The 21,807-nt window shown below is 43.5% G+C and overlaps 1 protein-coding gene across 3 annotated transcripts in view; it reads left to right on the top strand.

Moving 5' to 3' along the window:
• Positions 1-2,831: 2,831 nt before the first annotated feature.
• The window catches only part of MATCAP2 (microtubule associated tyrosine carboxypeptidase 2), a 62,310-nt gene continuing 43,334 nt past the window's right edge, over positions 2,832-21,807 (top strand). For 2 of the 3 annotated variants that reach the window (XM_032785450.2, XM_032785449.2), the window contains exon 1: positions 2,832-3,257. In XM_032785450.2, coding sequence (XP_032641341.1) covers positions 3,230-3,257 — 28 coding nt within the window. In that variant the 5' untranslated portion in view covers positions 2,832-3,229. The remainder of the gene's footprint in view (positions 3,258-21,807) is intronic. The other variant, XM_032785451.2, reaches the window with a different exon arrangement.

The raw sequence follows: 21,807 nt of genomic DNA, 5'->3' as shown, positions 1-21,807 counted from the left end.
AGTCTTTTGTCTGTGCTCACTATGAGAACTCTTCTATCTTCTATCCTCTGTTTCCAACTGTAAGACGGTAGAAACAATATAGGCTTTTGTTGTTTTGGTGTATTACATGTGTGTAGCTTGCTGGAATGTTCAAATGGAAATCGTTTTGAATCAGACTCTATTCCCTTTTTTCTTTTAAGCAATTGCCCTGTATTATGTCATCTTGATACAGAGAAATTTGATGACTTTTTCTTTCTTTTTTTTATATAAAGTTTTCTTTTAAGACTTGTTGAATTTTTTCTCTCTGGGTAGCTAAGGAACAAGGGAGGAATTCTCTTTGTGTTAGATCTACGAAGATAAGCTCTGCAGCACCAGGGAATTGGTGGGAGGGGAAAAGAGATGTAGAATCATTTCTGTTTCCTTTATTTGGTTTGTCTCTTTGTGGAATAGAAGAGATATCTTCTTGGTATTGTGATGTAAAGAGATTGCATTAATACTCTCAGGTTAGCCCAGAGAGGAAGTCTGGTGGAGAGGAGAGGGGAAGGAAGTGGAGTATTTCCCTTGCCGGTAAGACTCAGAGTTCTGGGTCTTGGGGTTCTCCAGGAAAGTTGGTGGGGACCAGAGCGAGGCAGGCGCTGTAATTCCTGTCTGGTGGCAGCGAGATAAGATCCAAGCTGGTAATTAAGCTTGGAAGTTCATGCTAAGCACCCAGATTTTGGACGCTAAGGTCCAGATTTGGGAGAAAGGCTTATGATAGGGCTGCCTCACCCAAGGAAGTTCACCCTTGATGAAGAGAAGGCAATATCTGTTTCTCTGCTCCCCCTGGTCCTCAGGGTTCTGCAGGGGGAGGACAGCTCTTTAAATACTTTGGATGGGGCTGTGTAGGAGCTCCACCAGCAAACACCATATAAGAGATATGCTAATTTAGCATGTTACCCAAGTGCATTGATGAACACCAATCAATTTGTTATTCTTTTATTCTGATTATTTGCATTGCTTGAACTGATTTGCTGTTTTTATTATAACTGCCAGATATCACGTGAAGTGATAACTAGCTTGTGAGCAGACTCTAACATACCACGGATAGCTTGGTCTATCTATATTTTAAAAATGTGTTTATTAATTTCCTATGATTTTTTTGACTTGTAGACAAGCCTGTGGGTTCGGATACTCCAGTGCTATCAAGATTTATTATAAATATACAAATTAGATCAATCTTTTTATAGGTTAAACTTAGATTTGCTTTGGACAGATTGCAAATCCTTTCTACCCCTAGAAGAATTCAAGTTAAAAAGGATCTAAAGTCTGTCAGCCTTCAACTATGTGTGATTGTATTTCAGTACTAGCTCTCATGTTAGTATAGATTCTGAGTTTTCATACCCCAGATTTTGAGTACATATGAAGCTGCGGTGATGGTAACATAAAGCATAAGGCTATCTTTTTTTAAATTGTGACTGCTTGTATTGTGGTACAATCTGAAGCCTGACTTTTAAACATCGCTTTTGTATCCTATTGTTCTCCTTAGGTTCCTTGTACATAGCCTGGGAGAGTCAAGAATTTAGAAAACTACCAAAAATGGATGGGTGACACATTGCTATCTAGATTCATGGCCTATAAACAGGGATAGAAAGAAGATACAAATCTATATGATCAGCATTATGTGGGGAGAGCCCAGTTACTCAGCCATTGTATTTTATATTTAAACATATCCAGTAGGAGGATTCATGGAGCTCCATGAAACATTTTCAGGTAGGACTCAGAATTAGATTTTTAACTTCTGTAGCGTCGGGGTTTGGACATTCATTTTCTGTTACATCGTAATACAATCAGATGTCATGATTTTGTATTATTACAATTTAAGAAAAAAGTTCATATATGGTATGTTGTATATTTTTGTTAAATGGTTAATTCAAATACTAGACATTGTACATAATTGGGAAACAGTGACTGAAAGTGTCAACACAATGCTGAACAATTAGAAAATCAAAATGTATTACTGTACAAAGTGTATTCCAACAGAGTCTGATTCAAAAAATATTTATCTCAGTAATATTCTGAAGTCTGACGGAAAACAAAAACCTCCCAGAACACACGTATGTTAGTTGGTCAAACAAATCTATGTGTCAAGGCAGTGTAACTAGCTGCTATTTGACATTTAGTCGGTATTTAAAATTTGTGTAACTTACATGTCAAGGGAGGGGGATGGGTGTCATAAAAAGAAAGGCAAACAGGCTGCTCTAACATACAACAGCCTCCCTGCTTTGAATTGCATCCACAGCATCATCCAAACTCAGATGCCAAAATGCAGCCCTAGTGTAAGTAGATACAACTGGCAATAATTTCAGTGAGAGTTGACATTGATTACACTAAGATTCAATTCGGGCCCCAGAGATTTCATAGTGGTATACGTCACACTCAGTTTGCACATGCACTGAATGTTAAATTGGCACAAGTCTCATTACTGGGGCACTTATATCTATTTTTCTACGTTATACCCGAGGTGTAACTTACACTATAATTTATTTCATTGCTGAATTTGGTCCGGTATTGCATTTACATCAACTAGAGTAATATCACAAGAGATGAAACTGGAAAAATAAAAGTAGGGCTACTGGCCCAACTCTGCCCACTTGAAATGGCATGGGGAGGTGTCAGCCACAGTCCACGGTCCAGATCTCCACGTCAACTATGGCAGACAAAGCACTGCCGCGTGACTTTGGCATGTCCGGGGGTTGGCAACGCTGTTTAACCTCCCTCCCAGACTATAAATCCCAGGATGCAACGCGTCACCTCGCTCCCGGATGTGCATAGGACTGCTGGGAATCGTTGTGGCGCACTGCATGCTGGGACTTGTAGTCTCCATCCGGAAAACCGCATTGTCTCTCTCTTTGTGCGGGTGCTGGGTTTTTTTGTTCCGTTCGTCTCGCCCTAGGGCTGTGCCGTGCCATGGAAGGCTGGCAGGTGTCCTGGCAACAGAGTCTAGGCAGCCCTTTTCCTGCTGTCCCTGAAGCAGGGAGTAGAGGAGGCAGCAGCTGCTGCTAGGTGTGCATTGCACTCTCCCCACTGCTGCAGCCACCTCAGCCCTCTCCTCCCCTGCTTCCCCCTTTCACCAGCTTGTGGATAAACAAAAGGAGGATACTGTCTCCACCCTGCTCCTTGTCTGTATCTCACAGCTCTCAATGCAGACGGGGCACATTTAGGGTGTTAGGGCAGGAGAGGCAGACACACACACACACAGACTGCAAGAGGAATGATGCTTGAATCCATCCGTGTCACTGGTGAGTATTACTATTCATTATTATCATGATTACCATTAGCTTTCAATCCTTCCTTTCCCATCCTATTTCTGCAGTTGCCAACTATGGCAGGGAAGCAACAGTTTAAGCAGGTAAAGTGATAAAAATGGCATAAAATACCCCTTCTCCCTATTAAATTATTAAATAACTGATAATATTTAGTTTCTGATGTGCCTTCCGTCCCCTGATGAAGTTGGGAGGCTGTACTGTTATAATGTTTATAATTAATAACAATCACATTGGAATAAAGCAATAGTAAAACCAAACAAACCCGAAATTAAATACTAAATTACTCATAATTTTGTGGTCATCTCTCACCTGCTGATATATGTTCTACGGAACAGCCTTGCAAAAATATAAACATTTCCTAGCAACATCAATTAAAATGATATCAAAACAGATAAAACGTGTAAAATGGCAACCAAATAAAATACTAAGTGATCTCACTTAGTTTATAAACCCCTCACTTCCTGGGTGTTCAGTGACAAGGTGACTTGGAGTGCTGCACACCTAAACAGCGTAAATTTAATGAGAAAAGGGAGAGAACAAAGGAGGAAATGTAAAAATCAAATAAAACACTAAACAAGAATGCTAATAATTTTGCTTATGAGGCACCCTTCGTTCCTATGAAGTTGTAGAATTAAAATGTAACTGCAGCATTTTAATGAAAACATAAGAGAGGTAATAAAAGAAGCAAATAAAGCATTAAATAATAATAGTAAAAATTATTGACAATTATTTCTTCAGTATCTTTCTGATCCCTTTGCCACTAATATGCTTAGAGAACTGTGCAAACAGTTACCATATAAAACATCAATAATAGAGAAAGCAGCATAGACTATAAATACCAATTAAAAAACTACTACATAATAAATGCATTGTATAGGAATAAATATATGTACAGTACTGTATAAAATTACTTTTAAACTACAGGGCTATCCCATTAACTTACTGTAGTTTGAAACTAGTTGTGTTTTGTTTTTCCCTGTACAATTTCTTTGTTAAAAGATAGTCATTTTGTACATCATTTCTTAAAGTGCTTCTGGCCAATACAACCCACCACTGGGAAACCTGTCCAGCAATGAGGGGGCATGATGGAGTTGATTGTAAGTGCACTGTCACAAGACATTGTTATGCTCATTATTAGGATTGCTTTTAATTAGCATTAACCTGAGTAGCTTTATAGGCTTTTTAAATGTGTATGGCTTCAGATTGGTAGTGGCACTGTCAGCTGAGGGATGGTGAAAATATCAGTACTTGGGGAAGTTAAAGGAATAGAAATAAGGATTAGAGAGGAGAATAGATGAAGTCTCCCCTAGAAATGTACAGCAATAATAATCATTTTAAATTATAGTTAACCATGAAGGTATCACTTTTGGGTTCTGATTCTGCTACTGAATCTGAATAATATCATAAATGATCTGGAAAAATGGATAAAAAGTGAGGTGACAAAGTTTGCAGATGATAAAAAATTACTCAAGATTTCAGTCAGCTTTGAACTTAACAAAGAGTTAAAAGGAATCTCATAAAACTGGGTGACTGTGCAAGAAAATGAGAGATGCAATTCAGTGTTGATAAGTGCAAAGCAATGCACATAGAAAACATCATCCAAACGAGGGGGTCTAAATTAGTTGTTACCACTCAAGAAAGAGATCTTGGAGTCACTGTGGGTTGTTCTTTGAAAAGTTCTGCATAATGTGCAGCAGCAGTCACAACAGCTAACAGAATGTTAAGAACCATTAGGAAAGGGATAGATAATACAACAGAATACATCATAATGCCACTATATAAATCCATGGTACACTCACACCCTGAATACTGGGTGCAGTTCTGAGCACCAATCTCCAAAAAGATATATTAGAATAGGAGAAAGTACAAGGAAGGGAAACAAATATGATTACAGGAGTGGAACAGCCTCCATATGGGGAGAAATAAAAAAGTCTGGGACTGTTCATCTTAGGCCTGGTCTGGACTACAGGTTTATCTCAAATGTAGCAGCGTTAAACCGAATTAACCCTGCACCCATCTATACAACGAAGCCCTTTATTTCGATATAAAGGACTCTTAATATCGATATGTATACTCCTCCCCGACGAGGGGAGTAGAGCTAAAATCAATATTGCCATTTTGAATTAGGGTTAGTGTAGCCACAATTCAATGGTATTGGCCTCCGGGAGCTGTCCCACAGTGCACCATTGTGACCGCTCTGGATAGCAGTCTGAACTCAGATGCACTGGCCAGGTAAACAGGAAAAGCCCCACAAACTTTTGAATTTCATTTCCTGTTTGCCCAGCATGGTGACCATGCAGTCCCAGAATCAAAAGAGAGCTCAAGCATGGACCATACGGGAGATACTGAATCTGATCTCTGTATGTGGAGATGAATCTGTTCTATCAGAACTCCATTCCAATAGACGAAATGCCAAAACATTTGAAAAAATCTTCAAGGCTATGATGGACAGAGGCCACAACAGGGACTTAACATAGTGCTGCGTGAAACTTAAGGAGCTGAGACAAGCGTACCAGAAAGCCAAAGAATCAAATGGACGCTCACAGAGGGTGGGGCAACTGACGACTGTAGCTATCCCACAGTTCCCGCACTCTCCGAAAACCATTTGAATTCTTGGCTGAGCTCCTAAAGCCTGAAGGGTCGAAAACATTGTCACTGGTGGTTCAGGCTGTATGTCGTCAGCCCCCCTCCCCCTTCCGTGAAAGCAAAGGGAAAAAAATCGTTTATCACCTTTTTTCACTGTCACCATATGTCTACCTTTCCTTTCCCTTCCCTTCCCTTCTGGATGGCAGACGATACAGCAAGACTGGTATCCATCATTGTCGTCCCGTGAGTGCTCCTGGCTGGCCTTGGTGAGGCACCTGGACAAAAATGGGAATGACTCCAGGTCATTCTGTTCTTTAAGTTTTGTCTAATGGAGATTCATTCCTGCCTGGAATATCATAGCAGCTGGAGACTGCCCTCCTCTCCTTCCTTTGATCTCTGCTTGCAGAGGCAATAAAGTCAGTGTTGTTTCTTATTCATGCATTCTTTATTACTTCATCACACAAATGGGGCGATAACTGCCACGGTAGCCCAGGAGGGGTGGGGCAGGAGGGAAGCAACGGGTGGCATTGTTGCAGGGACGCCCCTAGAATGGCATGAAGCTCATCATTTCTGCGGGATGTCTGAGGCTCTGACCCAGAGCATCCGTTTGCCTCTCTGGTTCTTTAGTAGGCTTGCCTGATATTCTAGGTAGGACTGACTCTCCATTAGACAAAACTTAAAGAAGAGAATGACCTGGGGAGTCATTCTCATTTTTGTCCACACGCCCCCGACCGACCTCACCGAGGCTGGCCAGGAGCACTCATGACAGCAGCAGATGGTACAGTATGACTGGTAACCATCATTGTCAACTTGCAAAGCAGCAGACGGTACAATAGTAGTGGTAACTGTCTTTGCTAACTTGCAAAGGCAAGGGGATGCTGCTGTGTAGTGCTGCAGTACCACGTCTGTTAGCAACATCCAGTAGACATATGGTGACAAAAAGGGTGAAAAAAGGCTGAACGGGCTCCATGGTTGCTGTGCTATGGCATCTGCCTGGGCAATCCAGGGAAAAGGGCGCAAAATGATTGTCTGCCATTGCTTTCATGGAGGGAGGATTGACTGATGACATTTACCCATAACCACCCATGACAAATTTTTTGCCCCATCAGGCATTGGTATCTCAACCCAGAATTCCAATGGGTGGGGGAGACTGTGGGAACTATGGGATAGCTACCCACAGTGCAATGCTCTGGAAGTTGACGCTAGCCTTGGTACATGGACGCACACCGCCGAATTAATATAGTTAATGTGGCTGCATGCACTCGACTTTATACAGTCTGTTTCCAAAAATCGGTTTCTGTAAAATCAGAATAATCCTGTAGTGTAGACATATCCTTAGAAAAGAGATCATTAAGGGAGTATACATAGAGGTCTATAAACTCAGGAATTGTGTGGAGAAAGTGAATAAGAAAGCGTTATTTACCCTTTCACACATAACAAGTATCAGGGGTCTCCCAATGAAATTAATAGGCCAGTAGGTTTAAAACAAACAAAAGAAAATACTTCATACAACACACAGTCAACCTGTGGAACTCATTGCCAAGGGATGTTGTCAAGGCCAAAAGTATATATGAGTTCAAAAAAGAACTAGCTAAGTTCATGGAGGATAGGTCCATCAATGGTTATTAGCCAAGATTTCAGGGATACAATTTGATGCTCTGGGTGTCACTAAACCTATGACTGCCAGAAGATGGGTCTGAACAGCACTAGATAAATTGTCCTATTCTGTTTGTTTCTGCTGAAGCATCTGGCACTGGCCACTAATGCTGGACCAGATGGACCACTGGTCTTACCCAAAGTGGTCATTCTTATGAAACTCTGTGCCTCAATGGAACCTAGTTGAAGGCACTGGGCTGAAACTTACCCTTGCAGCTAAATTTATAGTTTTAATATAAAAATACACTTTGAATAGCAGATATTAGGTTGTAAGATACAAATGTAAGGTAGAATTTTTAAAGAATCTTAAAACCAGCGTTGACTTCTAAAATTTAATTTTGCAGGCATTTTGTAACACAGAGTAGACCCTATAGATAGGCAATTATCTGTTTTAATGTATGAGCTATTGTGATGGCATGAAAATTAGCCATTATGCGTGCTCAGTAGAATTACTTTTTATTGAGCTTACTGACAAGCTGTACAATTAAAAATTATTTTCAGTCAATGGCACAGCTGGTCACACTGCCTATATGGCTCAGGTTTCCCAACACTTTCCATTGCAAGACCCACATTGTGAGCCTCCGGAAAAATCTCACTTCACACAGCTAGAGACTTAGCAGACACGAGAATGTCTTTGACACTTGTAAAGTTGTCTAAAAATGCTAAGTATCTGAAAAATGTGGTTCTGGGTGTCTCAGATTGTGCATCCAAAATTAGTGGACATTTGACAATTTTGGCTTAAACTTTGCTGTGCTACAGTTCCCCAGCTGTAAATTGGGGATAGTATCACCATCTAATCTCACAGTAGTACTATGAAGAGAAATTCATTAATGTCTGTAAGCACCGGGATACTATCATTGTGAGAGCACTACAGAAATGCCTAGGAGCAAATTGATAATTTGGTATTACGTGCAGGGTTAGGATGGTGTGCATTAAATAATTCCTGAGGCTTACTGAATGAGGAGTGTAAAAAGAAATATTGACTAAATTATATAACATAATTATACATATAATTCCCATTAATAAAGACTGTATCATAATGCAGATGCACACGGAGGCTGAATTAAGGTTGCACAGGCATCTTTTCAGTCCTTTACTTTGCAACCCAATTGTTCTTCTAACATAGTCCCCCTCATGTCAGATGTACTATATATGCACCTATACATATGAAGTCTCTGTAGATTGTAAATTCTTCAGGTAGGAATCATGGACCAGCTTCATCACCAGGACAGGGAATAAGTGGAGGTGACTGAAGGCTAGCCTATTCATGGTCAACCAGAGTCCTGCATAGGGTGACCAGATGAGAGGGAGAAAATATCGGGACACAATGGGACAGGGGGGACCCCTGGCAGAGCAAAAAAAAAATAAAAAAAAAATGAAAGCCAGTGCTGCTGGTAGAGCAGCGAGAGAGAGGGGAAAAAAAAAAGCCGAGTGCTGGTGGCGGAGCAGTGAGGGGGAAAACAAAAAAAAAGCTGAGTGCTGGTGGCGGAGCAGCGAGGGGGAAAACAAAAAAAAAGCCGAGTGCTGGTGGCGGAGCAGCGAGGGGGAAAAAAAGAAGCTGAGTGCTGGCGGCAGAACAAGGAGGGGGAAGGAAAAAAAGCCGAGTGCTGCCAATGGAGCAGCGAGGAGAAAGAAAAAAAAAAAGCTGAGTGCTGCCAGCGGAGCAGCAAAATAAATAAATAAATAAATAAAAAAGGCGAGTGTTGCCGGCAGAACGAAATATCGGGACAAATTGCGTCCCTACCAAAGATCAGTCAGGATGTGGGATAAATACCTAAATATTGGGATGGATCCGATTTTATCAGGACATCTGGTCCTGCACGGACCCCATGTAGATCAGGGCAGCATAGAAGGCCACCTTAAGATATGCCCCTGTTTCAGCAGCCTCGTAAGCTTTTGCACTGATACAGAATCACCAGAATTCAGATCTGCCTTAGCCATACTCACTCAATACATCACTGTTCCACCTCAGAATGCTCCCTATCGTGGGGGGCACCAGGTCACTCTATGCTTTGCATAGGGTTCCCCAGTACTGGGGCTGTTCCCCAGAGAGGCCTTATACTTGCCCTAGGGCAGTGATTCACATCCTGTGTCTTCATATGTATCTTTACAGAGCCAAACACTGTTTATTGCACCCATCCTTGGATCAGTCTCCCCCTTGCTTACTGCAGAGACTGGTTGCTACTGCAATGTAACTTATAAATAATGAGTCAGCTGGAATATGTTTATTATTTTAAAAAAAGGATGGCCAGACAGGATGTTTTTGTTGTCACTGTGCTGCAAACCATGGTCACTGAGCACCACAGTGAAAGAGGTGTTTAGGAGTCAGAAGCTGAGGCTTCAAAAGCACTGGCCTCTGTCATTTGAGCTAAATAAGAATATGGTGCACATACACATTTATGATATTGCATAGCCATCAGAATTTTGATTCTCCAGGCCTCTGCACAAACAATGCATATTAGCTTGAGTCTTCAATAAAGTCAGAGCACGTACCATCTATTAAATGTTCATGACAAATACTGAATAGTTTACAAGTTTAAAAATACCCCCAAAAACAACACTGCAAATTTATGGGATGAGTCAGAGGGAGGACATCAGTCCTAAAGAAATTAGTGAGATATCTTCCCTACAACTTTCCATTTTAGATTTTTGCTACTTTATTATTTTGTACATGCTGTAAACTACTTGGCCTTTCTGCAAAGTAGATAGCCAAACACATGATGTTATTGTGTGTGGTTGCTGTTATTGAACAGAAAAAAAAATCATATTAGGGTAACTTATTGAGAGTTATTCTCTAAAATGACAGTCACAAGATTAAAAAATCACGGCTATATCTTTACCTTCCCACAATTAAACACACAGGAGAGTAGGCTGGGGAAGAAATCTTTCTGAGGACCTCCGTGCAAAGATCCCCCCCCCCAATTAATACAATGTGTGGGACAGAATTTGCCCCTTATGTAGCAAAGGCTGCTGTCCCTGTGTGGCATGCAGCCTAGTTCCACAGAGGGTCATTACACAAACTAAAAACTATTTCCCCATGCTAATTTTCCCCCTACTATTACTCACACCATCTTGTCAACTGTTTGAAATTGGCCGTCTTGATTATCACTACAAAAGTTTTTTTTTTCCTGCTGATAATAGCCCACCTTAATTGATTAGCATCTGATGAACTGGGTTTTAGCCCACGAAAGCTTATGCCCAAATAAAGTTGGTAGTCTCTAAGGTGCCACAAGTGCTCCTTGTTCTTTTTAATGTAATAAATGATGCTATTAACATGCCAGTTTCAAGATGTTGAAAGCAAATAATTTCAGTAAGAAATTATATGAAATTTAAATCTATATTAATCATTTCTAATAACCTCCAACAAATATTTGCTGCCACTGTGTTTCTACATGATCTGAAGCTAGGTATAGGTTAAAATAAATGCAGTTTATAAATGCAAAATATATGTTAACGCAACATTTTGATGAGGTTCCACATACGTAAATAACAAAAGGCAGAATTACGGCTCCCACAACAACCACAACTCATCCCCAGTTTTGGGCGTGAGTCTCCTTTTGCAGTGGGATAAATCACATGTAACTCCACTTAAGTAAATGGAGCTATAGGAGTATAAAGCCATTGTAAAAGAAATCAGAATCAAGTCCTGTATATTTTCTATTGCTGTACAGTACATGGTGTTGATTTTCATGCTGTTCTATGAACCTTCAGTGTGCCTGAGCTGTAGCTGCTGTAGGAATCCTGACGATTTCCTGACTTTTGTGTGTTAAGAACTTAGCCATAATATTGCAGAAAGTATTTCACATTTAATTGCAGGTTGGTTATAAAAGCAGGAAAAGGGGAATTAGGAGAAAACTACCCAGTCAATGTACAAGTTAATCCACAGGAGTTAGGAAGGAACTGCACAATTGGGTAGGGCCTCAGTGTTCGCAGCTGCTGTGTGTTGCAGAGGGGAGCAAAAAAGCAGGGAGAAAGCCAAACTGGGATAATGTGGTTTTAAGAGACGCTAATGGTTTTTTGTCAGAGGTATTATGTTTTTGTGATACAGTTTCAGTTGCTGGTATTGTGCAGTGGCATCAACTGAGAGAACCTGTGTGTATATCACATAGTTTTAGAGAGGTCATCAGAGCTGCCCAGAGTCTGGAACAGATGCTGTTTTTAATTTTATTTTGTTGTATAAATTGAAATAAATAAAATAAAGTCAGGAAATTCATAATTATACTTCTGAGAACAGTTGTAACTTGGTCCCCTTGCACGTAGACGGTAGGGCAGAAAAGTTGGCACCCTGTACTGTAATGTGATATACAGTATGGTATCAACTCATCACTTATGTGTGAGGGGGCCAATTTATGGGAGTTTTAATCTTAGTATTAGCAGTTTTGTATTTAAAACAGGAACCTCTTGTGGATTCTGTTTAATAGAACTGGTTTTCTTAGAAGCCAACACATTTTTTGATTGGATAAAGCTATTTGTTGGAAGGCTGCAGTTGGATTTAAAACAATGTACACCAATATAACGCTGTTCTCGGAAGCCAACAAATCTTACTGCGTTATTGGTGCAATTGCGTTCTATCGAACTTGCTTTGATCCTCTGGAGTGTGCATCCCCCCCGGAGTGCTGCTTTACTGCGTTATATCCGAATTTGTGTTATATCAGGTCGCGTTATATTGGGTTAGAGGTGTAGTATAACCCTTCACCACATAAATCTCTATAACACGTGAATATACTTCAGCAACCATCTTTCTTTTATACTTTTTTATATATTGCAAATCCTGATTTGTTTTTATATGGTTTCAAAGAGAAGTAGAGAACGGCCTGTAGCTGTAAATTAGATAACACATACCATGAAATGGATTGTCATACATCATTTTATTTTGTTGATTCAAGGCCACGGCATCAAGCTAGTAGAAATTCATAGGAGGGTGTTACCATGTTTTGCTTTTCTAAGTTACTCTCTTTACTAAATATTTCAAAATTAAAAAAAAACAAACCACCACCACAACAACCCCAACAATTGACTGGAATGGTTTTACATTTTCAAGGCTCTGTGCAACACAGAGCTAGAGAAGCATTTTACTTTCACATGAAAGCCAAGATTAGCTTTGTTTTTATTGGGGCTTTCTGCCTTAGGCTTTGTGGTCCCCAAAGGCAACCTCAGTGTGCACATCTATCACATACAAGGTGAAATTCATCCCTGTGCAGAGTATCAGCTTATGGCCTATGCGCCACTTATGGCCCCTTGAATCCTATTTTGAGTACTTAAGTGGAACTTAAATGGTGCAGAGGCCTAGAAACAGATTTCCATGAGTGTTCAGCACCCCATTTGGGGCTAGGTTTTCAAACACCTAACTGAAATGGTGAGATTTCAAAAGTACTCAGCACCAGGTTGTTCTTATTGAGAGCAATGAGAAAAATGCTGGGTTTTGAAAATCGGGCCACTTTGTGTAGGTGCCTGAACAGGAATGGAGTTGCTTTGAAATATTCTGGCACTGGTGCTGGTCTCTGCACTGAGGTGAATTTCACTCACAATTACAGGCTTTTTAATGCATGAAGGCATTTGTGTGTGCATATGCAGTAATTAAGCAGCTAATTACTATATGTGCATAACGAGTGATTTTGCGTATATCAAATTAGAGGCCACATTGATGCTGCATGAAAACTTGCCTGTAGGGCACACTATTAAAAGGTATTTTCAGGTATTTCAGAACATTTCAGTGAAAAAACCAACTAGTTTTAGCAATCTCATCTGATAAAGGTCAAGCAGACCAAAGAGGTTGATTTCTTAAGTGGCTTTGGTGCAGCTGTAGCGCTAAGACATTGCTTCTAGTAAACTTGATTTGCCAGCTCATGGCCCTACTGCTATTGGGAAGACAGATCTGTAAGACTTACCTTGGTTAACAAAGTGAAAACATATTAAATCAAGTAGAACTTGGCCATTTTGGAGTTCAGCCCAAATCGGTCAGGGATTGTGTCACCACCTGCCGTTTAGCCCAGGGTGCCTTTGTCCTGTGCAACTTTCATTCAGACCTCTGATAGCAACAGCCTGATTACAACACAGTCACCTCACCCTGGCTCCCACCAGCCTACTTACTCCTTGCAAGGTGACACTAACAGCCTTTCCAGCCCTGGGTTTTCCCCCATACCATCTCCTCTTTCTTGCTCAGCCCCTCTCACTGTAGCACTGTCACCACCTGCGCTGTAGCCTGGGCTGAAGCTATTGTGCTATAAATGGGCTGCTGGTATCAGGGCTCTGAGCAACAGCTAAACACAGAGGCACCCAGGGCTACAGGGTCGTGCAGGAACACAACTCCCTGCTGGCCTGGATTGAACCCCAAAGTATCACAGCCATATGCTACATATAATTTTTTAAACCAAAAATTCACACTGATCTCAATAGTATTTCTGCAATTATATCAAATGAACTCCTGGTGTAGTCTGTGCTATGTCAACAGGAGGGCTTCTCTCGTCAACATAGCTACCACCTCTCAGGGAGGTGGAGTACCTACACGGATGGGTAGCATCATCACAGGTAGCATCTTCACTAAACGCTACAGCAGCGCTGTAAGTGTAGACAAGATCTCAAAATCAAATAGAGGAGGAGGCTCCCAGTCCTTCCTAGCAATCAAGAAGGTGGAAAGGAGGTTTGCCACTTTTTAAATCATTGGTAACTGGAGCCCCAAAGCTCTGCCCCGCCTCTTCCCTCAAGGCCATGTTCCTGCTCTGCCTCTTCCTTGCAAGGCCCTGCCCCCGATCTACCTCTTCCCTCAAGGCACCGCCCATGCTCAGCATCTTCCCTCCAGGCCCCATCACTCACTCCTCTTCCCTTCACTTGCTGGATTATCTGAAAGAGCCTGCCTACAGGTAGGAGGCAGCTCTGGCTTAGCAGGTGCTAGTGTGGGTTAATGACCCGGCGTCTTCCCCCTACTCCATGGTAACTGGACTTTTCATTCAGGTGCCATTTAGGGTTGCCAGGTCTCCTTTTTGACTGGACTGTCCTGTCAAAAATTGGACACCTGGCAACCCTAAATGGCATTCAAACACAGAAGCCAAAAATCGGACTGTTCTGGGTAAGACCTGGATGTGTGGCAGCCCTAATGGAAGGTTCCCTATTAGCAGTCAGGAAAAGGAAGAGGGATATCTTTAATGGTGTATATATAGACTGTGCACTTAAAAGGGACACCATCAAACTATGGAAAAAATCATTGTCTAAATGTATTTGCCCTATTTTGCTACTTGTAGCTCTTAGGATTACTAAAAATGAAAACAAAAATTAAAGGAAAATAACATTAGTTTATTCACTTGTGCATTTGACAGTAACGTTTCAAATCACTTTCATTGTTTCCCTGTCAGTTTTTCCTGTTAATTGTGTGGGTCTCATGCAGTAATAGAGGAGGGATTTATTTATTTTTAAATGTGGTTTTAACAATTGGCAGAAGGATTTGGGGGGTGGTATAGGGCCTGCAACTAAAAAGTATACTAGATTTCAAGTGGACAGTTTTCCTTTAAGATCTGATACTACCTTGTATGGAAAAACTCCCATTGCAATGTATTCGAGTTGGGAGCATATGGGTCAAGGACAGTGTTTTGTGCATACCTTGTACATTTTTGCTTGCACGCCTAACGGTACAGCTCACACAAAATATAGAGCAAATATGGCTGTGCACCATGTCCTCAGTCAGTCTAACAGATCCGCAAAACTGACTTTTCTGATATTTGCTGCAGTGAAGGACATTTCAGGCCCAAGTGATATTCTACGTCTTAGATAGAGCAACTGAAGTGTGTCAGCCGCTGCAGATGTAGAGGCATTAGGCAGAAGATAAGATTATTGCACCTGAGTCTCCTCTCATCTACCTCAGAGATTTCAGTTGAGCTACTCTGGTATGTCTACACTACAGGATTATTCTGATTTTACAGAAACCATTTTTTTAAAACAGATTGTATGAAGTCGAGTGCACGCGGCCACACTAAGCACATTAATTCGGCAGTGTGCATCCATGTACCGAGGCTAGCGTCGATTTCCTGAGCGTTGCACTGTGGGTAGCTATCCCCTAGCTATCCCATAGTTCCCGCAGTCTCCCCTGCCCATTGGAATTCTGGGTTGAGATCCCAGTGCCTGATGGGGCAAAAAACATTGCTGGTGGTGGTTCTCGGTACAGCCTCACCCCTCCCTCCATGAAAGCAGCAGCAGACAACCGTTTCGTGCCTTTTTTCCTGAGTGAACTGTGCAGATGCCATTCCACGGCAAGCATGGACCCTGCTGAGCTCAAGACAGCAATCATGGACATTTTAAACACCTCACGCATTCTCGTGCCATCAGTGCTGAACCGGGATCTGTAAAGCCAGGCGAGGAGGCGGCGGCTATGGCAGCACGGCAACGAGAGTGATGAGGACATGGACACAGAATTCAGTCAAACTACGGGCCCCTGCGCTTTGGAGATCCTGCTGGTAATGGGGGAGGTTCTAGCCATTGAACGCCGATTTTGGGCCCGGGAAACAAGCACAGACTGGTGTGACCATATAGTGTTGCAGGTGTGGGACGATTCCCATTGGCTGCGAAACTTTTGCATGCGTAAGGGCACTTTCACGGAACTTTGTGACTTGCTTTCTCCTGCCCTGAAGCGCCAGAATACAAAGATGAGAGCAGCCCTCACATTTGAGAAGCGAGTGGCAATAACCCTCTGGAAGCTTGGAACGCCAGACAGCTACCGGTCAGTCGGGAATCAATTTGGAGTGGGCAAATCTACTGTGGAGGCTGCTCTGATGCAAGTAGCCAAAGCAATCATTAAGCTGCTGCTACGAAAGGTTGTGACTCGGAAATGTGAAGGTCATAGTGGATGGCTTTGCTGCAATGGGATTCCCTAACTGTGGGGGGGCGATAGATGGAACCCATAGCCTGGGGAGATTTGGGCATCTGAGGGCAGCCAGTGCGACCCACTACATAAATGCCAAGAGTACGTGGTGGAGTCACAAGAGCGTGTTCCACAACATCCATGTGGGCGATGGCCGCGGAGGTCATGACAGTCGGTTGCGTTCGAGAACACTTACTCGATGTTGATGTAACTGCGTGCGAGCCAAGGGGGAGCTGGCATACTTGCGCACGACGGAGAAAAGACAAGCATTGGGACGATTGAGAATGCCTGTCGGGTTTATCCCGGGGGACTCCCGAGCCGTACCCCTTGATGCCAGGCTGCAGTTGAGAGCGATAGCCAGGCAGCCTGGGACAGTAGTCAGGAGCGTGGTTCGACTTACAGGTGGGGCGGGGCTGGAGCCAATTGCTAGAAGTGGGTGGTGGGGTAGAATGTCTGCTGATGTTGGGGCGCGAGTTTAAGGGCACCTGGCGCGCACCTGATACTTGGCTCAGACGCTCGAGCCAAAACCAACTGTCCCCATTGCTTATTGCTGGGCTGGTCTGGGGTGTGCTCCTGCCACAATCTCTGTGAGGTAAGGGGGGGGAAGACCTTTATGGGGTGGGGGGGGGGTGGGGGGGAGCTGAGGAAATCACTCTGGCCCGTGCATTTAGCACCAGCGCGAGCAACCAGGGGGGCGATTAGAAGAGCAGCAGGCCAGGGAATGCAGGTTGAGGGTGCGGGATATGGAGAAAAGCTTTGGAAAACCATGTGTGTCTATCGACTGGCGACAGGATACAGTGCTGTGACTGTTCGGGGTGGGCTAGGGGTCGTGGCATGAAGGGGGGAGGAGAGGGGTGGTGGCGGTGGGAAGTGGGTGGGGTGTTTCGACGGTGTTTCTCTTGATGAGGGAAAGTTAGCTCCCCTGGTTATACTCTCTGTCCTGTTAGAAAAATGCCTCCGGTACCCTTCGATCACAGCTTGGCGTATCTAGGACCATAAAGTCACTCCGTGTTAAGAATATCATGTGTCTATTAGCTAATTATGTAGTAAAAAATAGTGAAGAGGGAGAATCTTACAAGGTAGCCTGGGTGAGTTGGGGTGGGAGGAGAATAGTAGGGAAGGAAAAGGCCACTAAAAAATTTCATAAATAAGTGGGAGAGTTCTTGTGGATTGGTGGCTTGTTCACGTGGGGTGGGAGTGAGGGGATGGGTGCACGGGAGGGGCTACCCCCAGGGAGTTTACTCGTCGCGCGGTGAGGAGGCGTAGAGAACATGGTGAGGTGGATGAGTGGTGGTAGTACAGGGGGCTTAGCAGCGGGGCACTCTGTGAGCCTGGCTGGGTCGCTGAAGCCTCCACCGATGACTTCTGAAGTGGCGTTTGGATGCATGCAGCAGCCCAGAGTTGGGCATGGTCCGCTCCGGCCGCGGTAATCTTCTGCCGCCAACCTGCATGCGGCAGCATCTCTCCTTCTCGGATCGCGCGAGCGTTCCTGGCCTGGCCCTGCCTCATTTTCGTCCCTTCGCTGTCCTTGCATGTTGGTCGCCCCTTCCTCAGGGACGTGTCCCTAGGCATCTTTCCTGCTGACTTGCATACACACATCGCCTTCACTCTCAGGATGAGCTCTTGTGCATTATCGTGTCACTTCCAATGGATTTTCCGAAAACAGTGTGTTGCTCGCGGTTTTGTTTTTCCAGCACCTGATCATGGGAGGGCACTTCGAGATGGCGGGAGTTAGGGGAGCTTGGATAATAGAGTTGGGTGGGTGCAGCCTGGAGATGGGGGAGGGAAAAAAAGGGAGAGAATATTTAAACAAAGATACAATGTTAGAGATGCATATGGTCATACCTCTTTCACGCGTGTGAACAACACGGTATCTCACCTTAACATAGCACATGTGTTTCCTACAAGTCGCATTTGCATCTGTAATAATTGAGTGCGCTGTGGCTTGTGGGATGTTTACAGATCATAGACGCAGTCGGGGCGAGCCCAGAATTCGTGGGCGTTCTGCATGCGGCATGGGGTAAGCCATTGTCTTCTCGTTCTTCCTGCAGCCGTTCATCAGTCAACGCCCGGCCTTTCCCGAATAGCGAAGCGCAAAGCCCGTTGGAGTGTGCTTTCTTTCCTGTTACACCATGCCCACAGCAGAACCCACCCCGATGGCGGGGGGGCTAGTCGGGGGAAGTCGACTGAACGCTCCCTTTCCGCCTCCCCCCCCTCAACGCGGTGGCTGTGTAGCAGGAAAGATCCGGATGGCTACGGCAAACCCGGGAACAAGGTGATGAGGAAAAGGAGGGGCTGGGCGCCGAATCGCATCCCCCTTCGCCCGTGGTAGCCTGCAGGGAGAGGATTTCTTTTTAAGCCACAGAGCATGAACAGCCCGAATAGGGGAATGGGCCATTCTCTGTCGCCTTGACTAAATTCCTGAGAATTTCAAAGGGTTCCTATGTTGAGACTGAATGATCACTCTCCTGCAGGGAGTAATCACAGCTCGAATAAGACAAGGGAGTGTTGCTTAAATTACTAGCATCACCGGAGTGATAGACGAGCGTACGGGCTGATGCAAGATCTATCAGGGATAGCTTGTGAGCACTGCGTGCTTGTGGTTCTAAGTGTGGGCCTACCATTGGAGGGGATGAAGCAGCGCTGCCCAGAACCTTCTGCAAAGGCTTTTGGAGTACCATCGAGGATGCTTCATTGGAATGTCCGTGGGGGATTTGCGGCGGCTCTCATCTCCACATGTTAACAGGACAGTTTACCAGTAGCATTCTTGTACGGGCCGCGAAGTGATCCGCAAGTCCTCAGGGAAAAGTTAAGCAGTGGAGAAGAAGAGCTTCCTGTTGAAAGCAGTGTCTTTTATGTTACAAGGTACACATCACCAATATTTCCTTGACTATTGCTTGTTGTCTGGATCAGTTGCTTGGCAGCGCGGGTCGAGGAGGTTCGAATTTCGTCATGATGACGAAAAAATTCTGGCTTTGGGGAAACGGAGTGCTGGTGGTGCGTCTCTACAAGCTCGTACCTTCCTCTTGCCAGCGCTCTCTCATCGTGTCACCCACTCGTCAGAATCTCAGTCGAGCCATGGGCTGCGGATTACCACGCCCACCTGGAATCCATTCAGACGGGGGGGGTAGTTGCTGGCAGAGCCCCCTAGAATGCTGCAAGCTCAGCATAGGAAGCCCAAGTTTCGGCCCGCCCTGGACGCTTCCGTTTGCTCTCTGTGCTGGTTTTCTGATAGACTTGTCTGAGCTCCGTAACTTCAGAGGCATGCACTAGTACTGCAGTCCCTGTGGTGTGGCCTCTCTTGCTCGATGCCTTGAGAAGTTTTTGTCGAAGCCTGTTTTTCAGTACAGTCTTTGGGAACGGGATTTCTTCGTTTGCCATCAGCATATCCTGGTCCCATAACAGTTGAGTGCAGATCCAGTTACCTCCGTGCAGTCATCTGAATCTTTTTCATTCGTCAGGGAGACTGCATTGTAGCCTGTGCTGGATAGCTATGCGTGGATCACCGCTGGCGGAGGCTCTTCCACGTCTGCCAACAGGAATGAAATCTCAAAGTATTGCTGGCTTTTCCTGTCTACCAGCCAGTGGCATCGATTCGATGGCTTCCAGAGCGGTCACAGTAGTGCACTGTGGGATACCGCCTGGAGGCCAATACCATCGATTTGCGGCCACACTAACCCTATTCCGACACGGCAATACCAATTTCAGCGCTACTCCCCTCGTTGGGGAGGAGTACAGAAATCAGTTTTAAGAGCTCTTTATATCAATATAAAGGGCTTTGTTGTGTGGACGGGTGCAGTGTAAAATCAGTTTAACACTGCTAAATTCGGTATAAACGCGTAGTGTAGACCAGGCCTAATACACAGTGGTGTAAGTGAGAGGGAAATCCGGCCTACTGCATGTATAGCCGCACATCTGGTGAAGGCTCTAATGTTAGCACTTAAGAACATCATGTGGATTTGGGAACAATCCTCTAGAGGCTTTTTAGTGCCATTAAGAATTGTGTTTGACAGTTTGGGGCAGATATAATCCTGCTTCCACATGCCAGTCTTCAAGAGACATTGTAGCCATGTCTTAAACAAACATATTGACATTTCAGACTATGAATGTGTTTCAATCTGAATAAATTCAGGTATGTGAGAGTGTTATTTAGCATCATCTTTTGACATTTCAGACTTCTGAAGCAAAATGGGTATGTTTTTCTTTGTATCATTGTTGAAAACAATGTGAAAAACAGCAAACTGATTATTTATTTTGCAAGAAAGACTTCCATTTTGAGGCCTGTTTGCATGTATAGCAGTGAACTGACAGGCTGGTCTCATGCTTACTATTCAGATATGTCATGACACCAAAAATATACTGTGCCATGGCAGTGACATGGCACAACCGAGGTAATAGGTCACTGATAAAAAACAGATTTAATATATATCTGTCACTGGCCCAGGGCAAGTAAAATATCATAAATGTTTTAATCATTATCAGTCACCAGGTGAATTGATTATATGCCAAAACAACTGAATTTTCATGACACCTTTTTCAAGGATGTTTTGCCCATTATGTCTCAAAATGTCAGTCTCTTCCACTTTATTTTGGAAAATAGTGAAGATTACAGTATCAGATAGAGGATTCAGCACAACAGGTACATGCTTTTTGACCTTTGTATAATCTATGGAAAATAATATCTGTTATAATAATTCACATCTTTTGGCTCATCCATTGACCTTTATCTTCCAACACAAATGTCTCACACAATATTAATCCTGGTTATATTCTGTAACATGTTTAAAGCATGTTTAAAGAGCCCATACTGTCTTTGGCAGCTGGTTGTAAGGCTTTTTCTCATAAAATGCACATCTAAATCTAACTACAGATTTGGAAGTGGCAGTTGGTGAAACATTTACTATATATTTGAGCTGTATGGATCTGGGAATCTATAGCCCAGACTACAACACCCACATAGGCATTATAGTCACAGCAGGAATTGTTTGCTGCTGCTGCCCTGTGTTGTGCAGATATTGGCAGACAATTGGTTGATTCATTAATGGATTGCCATGACAGTAGTACTTAGTCTTAGATCCAGGGGTCTGTTTTGGGACGGGCTCTGTTCAGTATCTTCATCAACGACTTAGATATTGGCATAGAAAGTACGCTTAGTAAGTTTGCAGATGATACCAAACTGGGAGGGATTGCAACTGCTTTGGAGGACAGGGTCATAATTCAAAATGATCTGGACAAATTGGAGAAATGGTCTGAGGTAAACAGGATGAAGTTTAACAAAGACAAATGCAAAGTGCCCTACTTAGGAAGGAAAAATCAGTTTCACACATACAAAATGGGAAGAGACTGCCTAGGAAGGAGTATGGCAGAAAGGGATCTAGGGGTTATAGTGGACCACAAGCTAAATATGAGTCAATAGTGTGATGCTGTTGCAAA

This window comes from Chelonoidis abingdonii, chromosome 2 (genome assembly GCF_003597395.2).
Source record: "Chelonoidis abingdonii isolate Lonesome George chromosome 2, CheloAbing_2.0, whole genome shotgun sequence".
Taxonomy (NCBI): Eukaryota; Metazoa; Chordata; order Testudines; family Testudinidae; genus Chelonoidis; species Chelonoidis abingdonii.
Note: the sequence above shows the minus strand (reverse complement) of the source record. Positions and strands in the feature narration are given on the sequence as shown.